The sequence below is a fragment of the Gavialis gangeticus genome, unplaced genomic scaffold, assembly GCF_001723915.1.
Source record: "Gavialis gangeticus isolate Ggan-Ray unplaced genomic scaffold, GavGan_comp1, whole genome shotgun sequence".
NCBI classification, from domain to species: domain Eukaryota; kingdom Metazoa; phylum Chordata; order Crocodylia; family Gavialidae; genus Gavialis; species Gavialis gangeticus.
In genome coordinates, this window is record NW_017729025.1 from 135,405,241 (window position 1) to 135,412,076 (window position 6,836).

A 6,836-nucleotide genomic window follows, 5' to 3' on the forward strand; every position below is an offset into this window, starting at 1 on the left:
CCCCCCACCCCTTCCCCCACAACAGACTTACCAGCCAGACCCAGCTGCTCTCCATGCTGCTGGGCTGTGCTCCTGGCCACCTATGTGTTGCGCTGCAGCTGCGCGCATGCATGTGGCATTTATTGGACACATTATCAGCCACGTGAACCAAAAAAAGCTGATTGCCGATACTCTCAATTTTCCTTGTATCAGTGCTGATCTGATATGGGACCGATGTATCAGTGCACCTGTAAGATTTACAGCGCCCTTTTGAAAAAGCTGTGGCCTGAAAGAGGGCAGAGCATGTCTTGACTCTATCAACATAACAGCAAAACAGAAGAAAGTCTTTGGACTGAAATCAATGTTTTCACTAAAATCAATGGCCAAAATTTCACTGACTTGCATGGGGTTAGGTTTCATAGCTTTTCATATCAGGATGGAACATTGTGATAATTGAGTCTGACTTCCATCTAATACAGGCTGTACTAATTCCAATGTAACTGAAAAATTTCCAGGAATAGACAATCCACCACAGCCTTAGATATATTGTTCAAATGGCTACTAAACTTCACTGTTTAATTTTTGTGCCTGTCTTCTCCCTGCCTTTAGATCCAGTTATACCTTTGCCTGCTAGAATAAAGCACCCTTATTTTCAAATTTTCTGTTTCTCATGGAGGTACTTACAGACTGTGATAGAGTCATTCCTTTATCTGCTGTTTAATCAGCTACCTTGATTTAAGCACCTTTTGTTGTCCTGTAAGACAAGGCTGTCAAATAGGCGGCCCATCAGCTATACACAGCCTATGAGGGGTTAACTTGTAGCCTGTAGGGCAGAGCTGCTGCACTGGCATGGCTCAGGAGCTCAAGGGTGAATGCTGCCACTACTTGCCCCCCACTGCCTTCCCTGCTGACAGATGTGGGGGTCTTCTGCTGCTCTGGTAACTAAAATTGGTGGCAGGGAAAAAGTGGAGGTGAATGTTAGTGTCTTTCAATCCCTAAGATCTGGATCCTCTCTAATTTTAGAGTTGTGGATGCCAGAACTGGGCACAGTATTCCAGTTGTGGTTGCCCCAGTGCCAAATACTGAAGTAACATAATCTGCTGAGTCATACTTAATGTTTATCTCTTCATACATCCAAGCATTGCATTAGCCCTTTTGGCTGCAGTGATGCACTGGAATCTCAGGTTCAACTGCTAATCCACCAGGACACTTGAGTCCTTGTCTGAGTCACTGCTTCCCCAGGGGCAGTCTTTTGAGTTCCAGGGATCTAATCTGTTAAAGACGGTCAGCTCTTGATAACATATGACTAACAAATACTGCATTGATTCATTTAAAACATTTTTTATTTCATGAAATCGGCGGTGAAGATTTGTGCTTAAATCTGCATTGAGGTGGTACAAAACCAAATTTGAAACTAATCATTGCAATAATAATTATGCTCATAAAGAGCCTGACATCCCCATGGCTCCAAAGGGGCTTTATACATTTTCTACGATCAGGGCCGTAAATTGTGCCTGAGAAGGAGGCCAGTCCCCAACTTGCATGTGACATGAGCTATGGAGCTTTTAAATCTCTCACAGCAACAGGCTTGAGCAAGGCTGGGTCACTATGGGCCTGGTCCACCTTTGTTTAAGTTAGTGGGCATCTTTCCATTGGCTTTGGCAGTAGTTGGAATGGCCCCACAGAAAACAGAAACTTATATTTATAGTTGAGCATCTGATGAAAATGTCAGACTTTCTTAGGCTTTTTCAAGTGCTGCAGACAGTGAACACACTAGGAAACTAAGCCACTTTATTTAGGTACCTAATTTACCTACCTTCTTTAGGGGCCTTCTTTAACCACTAATGTGGGAAGAAGGTAGCCAAACTGCTATGAAGTAACCATGCAGAGCTAGTGACTGGAGCGCAGAACTGTGATTCAGGAGATCAGCATTTTAGTTCATTGATTTGCTGTGTTGGTGTCCTCTCTGTGCCTCAGTTCCCTCCCCCCACCCCACAGAATGGTCCTAATTGTACTCTTAAACCACTGTAAGATATTGGGGTTTTTAAAAGGCTTTATCTGCTCACAAAAGTTTACTACACTAGTGGAGTTTAGTGCTTCAGTCTTCCTCCCAATATTGACATAATTACATCTGACTAAAGTAGGAGTTCTGTGGGCCAGATCCAGCCTGTGGAGCCATGTCATCTGGCCCGTGGGTCTCCCCATGGGTCCAGAAATTTGGTGGCAGGGGAACAGTTGAATGGCTACTCCCCTGCTGCCAAATTACTGGACCCATGTGGAGACCCAAAGGCCCTGCACAACATATCCAGGTGCATGGGGTCAGGCTGGCATGTGTCCAGGTCTGGGTGTTTCACTGCTCATGTTTGGCCCTCGCCTCTGTGGCCAGGCCAGGTGTGCTGCATTGGTGTGTTGCACAGCTGGATCTGGGTGTGCAGGGTTGTACACACAGATTGACCTGTACACCAGCCCCATGTAGGATCTGGTCCACAGACTGACTGTGTGCCACTCGTACCCCTGGCTTAGCTAGTTTCATGGGTACAAACTCTAAGAATAGATGGAGCCCAAATCACGGATGAGCATGGGATGCTGTTGCTTTTGAAAATTCTGCTCTAAGAACCCCTTGGATGAAAATAATTAGGTAAAGTAGTGTTGCATAAGTTGTGCAAAGTAGTGTTAATAATGTAATAAGCATTATTAGGTCAATGATGAATAGAGATGGACCTGAATCAGTAACCTGAACCCAAGTTACTCCTCATCCCCTTTCAAGGTGATGCAGAGGAAGGAGATGATCTTGAGACTGTAGATAGCATCTGAATTTGACATCATTCACTATGCATACGCTGGGTCAAACCAGAATTCCAGGACAAAGCACACTGACCAGGCTTGGAGGATTCAAGAGCTGTATCCTCTTTAATAAAAAATTGCAGTTTAATTGGTCAGACTTTGACCTGACTCTGTTGGGCTCTGGGTTTTGTCTCTGTTTGTCTCCCTCAGTCTCTATAACCATGTAGGGTGAAATTCCCCTTGTGCAGACAGAGGACCAACACAAGACCTGGGTGCCATCTAAATCTCATATAAGCCTCTGGCTGTACAGCAGGTTTAAGTAATTTAGACCTGAATTTTGTTCTGTGAGCCAAACCTCACGTCTACCAAAGTCGGCAGGAGTTTTGCCATTGATTGCAATGGGCACAAGATCAATTGAATTTTTTTTTTTAAATTAAATGAAATCCTTAGCTTTATAATTAGTTTATTTTGCTCAAAGGCTTTATGTGAAATATTGTTTATCCTATACAAGTAGAAGCCAGATTAAGTTCCACATGTTCAATTTCTTCATTTAGAGAGAGAGCAAGACAGCACAAAGTATGGGTTATTTGTTGTTTAATTTGAAATAAAGAAGAGAGAAGGGTAATTTGGGACCAACATCTAAATTTGGTGTTTAAACTGTTTTTAAAATATCGATTAATAGAAATGATCTCATGAATGTTTTCCTTTTTTTAGGTAATGATTTTTTCCTTTTGGATTTAAACATCTTTATGCAGTTTTTGCAACCCAAGCAATGCAGTATAATGTTAGTACAGGGGAATCAGAAGCTAAGTTGACTTGTGTGTGTTAGTTTTTGAACCCAAGTGAAACCTCCATGGAAAATAAGCAACATGCAACAGTGATGAGTAAATTAGATATTTTAATTCTTTCCATTTTAATTATATGAAGCATTCTTACTAAATTAGGGAGGAAATCTGAGTGTGTGTGTTCAGTGGGGGAAGTTGTTAAAAGTAGAGTTTGAGTCTACTACAGACTGATTTTTAAATTGCTGTCCCTTCATTGACTTCCTGGAGTTACTCCCTATTTACATCAATGCATAGAGAATAGAATCAGGTCCATGATTTTTAACATAATACTGTCTATTTTAAATCGAGTTTTAGAAAGCTTAAACTATAATATAATACCGGATAGGAATCCTAATGCATTTTGTCCCTTTGAGAAGCATTCAACAAATAATGTGTTAAGTATAGTCTATTTGCAAGACAATAATGATTTAAGGGAGAAGTTGTTGTTCACATTTAGACAATCATGTCATGACCTGTCTATAACACACAAGCAAGCATCCATCATAATGACTTTTGCTTTATTCCGCAGACATTGATGAATGTGATAACGACTTCAATGGAGGCTGCGTACATGAATGTTTCAACATTCCAGGAAATTATCGCTGTACATGTTATGATGGCTTCATGTTGGCTCATGATGGCCATAATTGTCTCGGTAAGGAAAACATTGCAAATATCAATCCTAATTTAAACCTTTAACCTTGCAGATTTAAAATACTTATGCTTTCATAGTACTGTATTATTTAGACAAGAATGATATATATTAGGCAAAGGAATTCCAGGTTCTGACATACTTGTGAGTGCTCAGTAACTTATTTTTCCCATCTGTAAAATGGAAGGATGATGGTGCCACACTTTTTTTTAGTCACGTTAAGGTCTTTTGATTATAAATTGCAAAGTATCATTTATTATTATGCTGAATGAGTTTTTTAGTTAATAAATTGACCTGGGTATTATAATCAATATTTTCCATTTTGTTGGGATTCTAATTTAGGGTGAAATTCCAAATACATATTGCAATTGAAGACTATATGTGGGAGTAGTTAGGGTTCCCATCTCTGCATACAGATGTATCGTATATGGTCTGTGTTGCCATAGTATCTCAGCACCTCACAACATCAACACCCTGTGAGCTAGAGAAGTGCCATTTGCACTGTTTTACAGGTGGAAAACTGAAGGGTAGTTCCAGCATCCTAGAACAAAATAAAAACTTTCAGGACAAAGGACCAGAGCTTCAAAACTACATTGTGCCACAGGAAGAGAGGAAGAGAAACCATGGTCACTGCCGATATCTTGTGCCCTTGTAATATCAGGAACTTTATGAATAAGACATACCCCAATGACCCCCAACCACAGTACAGAGAAAGGCAAAAAGCTTCATCAGTCTCTGCCAGTGTGATCACCTGGGGGATCCTTTCTGACTCTAGATCTGGTGGTTGGTTTAATCCTGAGCCTGAGAGCAAGATCTACCAACCTGCCATCCAAAGAGGCTTTTCGGTCCCATACGAGTACCCTCATACTCTGCTCAGTAGTCAGTCAGTCTCTGACTTCAGAGGAAAACAAAAAGGAAACCAAAAGAAACTAACAATAATAGAAGGTAAGTTACACATTGAGGAGGGGAAGAAATCTTTCCTGGCCCTTATTGACAACCAGTGGGAGCCCTGCAGAATGGGATTACATACAATACAATGAAATCTGATATATTAGTCACTGGAATAACTCATCACTATGTTTTTATTGGTGCACTGAATCCCTGTCATAGTGCCATTGATTTGTACACAAAACACTTGGTCTAATTTAGTATCTCTTAAAGTATAAATAGTAATTTCCAAATGTACACACATTAAATCTCAATTACATTTGTACTTGATAATTAGTCATCTTAAAAAGTACTGACTTATGCCCACAATAGCACCTGTCAAGTCATCTGATGCTTGCAAAGCATCAGATACTCTTCTGCTCAACAAGACTTAAAGGGAATTTATACATGTGCTCCTGGAGTGGGGGAGGGAAGGTGCTTTGCTTAAAGTGGCTCTGAGAGCTGCTCTGATTGAAGCACCTGGAGTGTCATGTGTGTCAGCATCCCCTCGCTGAGGGGAGGTGGCAGGGGCACTTTGACTGAAGCTCATTGAGCGGGCTTTGGTTGGAGTGCCCCTGCTGCTGGTTTTCAGCACAGAGATGGTGATACATGTGATGCTGAAGTCTTCTGGAGTGTGGTAATTGCCACACTCCAGCAAGCTCTATTTATCGAGTCTACTGCAACATGCTGTAATTACAGTACATCGGAGCAGCTTCGCTGCACGTGTATAGGCATCCAATATGCTCAATTATTTTGTTTTGCAGAATTATTTTCTATTTTGTAGATGAGCACAAGCAGTGTACACAAAGAATCTTTGATTATTTTACTCTGTCATTTAATCAGGTAATTCTTATATAGTGACTACTCTGAATTTTTATGGTAAAAAATTGTACATTAAGCATTTATCTGTCTGTAGCAGGGAGCTTGGGGCTCCTGCTGCTTTAAGGGAAGACAAGCTGCAGGTGAGGCAGAAGGCAATCAAATGAACCGCATGACCCAAAAAGGGCTGGGCTTGCAGGGTATAAGACCAGGGCCTGAGCGGCAGGCAGTCTAGCCCTGGGAGCCATGGAAAAGCTTGAGAGAGTCCAGAGGAGAGCCACACACATGATTAGAGGATAACAGAACAGGTCTTTTGAGGAGAGGCTGAGAGGCACTGGACTTTTCAGCCAGGAGAAGTGAAGGCTCAGGGGTGACTTGGCGGCAGACTATAAGTATATAAGGGGTGTGCACCAGGAACTGGGAGAACAGCTGTTCACCACGGCACCCCAAGAGAAGACAAGGTCCAACAGTCACAAACTCCTGGAAGACTGTTTTAGTCTGGACATAAGAAAAAACAACTTTACCATCTGAGTCCCCAGAGCCTGGTATAGACTTCATCCAGAAGTAGAATCATAGAATCAGTGAGCCGGAAGGGACCTAGACAGGTCATCTAGTCTGACCCCCTGCCATGGGCAGGAAGGAGCACCGGGGGTGGCAGGGGTCATAAGACCCCAGCCAGGTGCCTATCCAGTCTCCTCTTGAAGATTTCTGGGAAGGTGAGAGCACCACCTTTCTGGGAAGCCTATTCCAGGCTCTGGCCACCCTTACAGTGAAGTCGTTCTTCCTAATATCTAACCTAGACCTATCCTCCCTCAGCTTGTGGCCATTGTTCCTGGTGACTCCAAGGGGGG

The 6,836-nt window shown here is 42.2% G+C and overlaps 1 protein-coding gene across 1 annotated transcript in view; it reads left to right on the forward strand.

Annotated features, from left to right (window-relative positions):
- The window catches only part of SCUBE2 (signal peptide, CUB domain and EGF like domain containing 2), an 82,597-nt gene that overhangs the window by 5,853 nt on the left and 69,908 nt on the right, over window positions 1–6,836 (forward strand). The window contains exon 3 of the mRNA XM_019519974.1: window positions 4,117–4,242. Within this exon, the coding sequence (XP_019375519.1) occupies window positions 4,117–4,242 (126 nt within the window). The remainder of the gene's footprint in view (window positions 1–4,116; window positions 4,243–6,836) is intronic.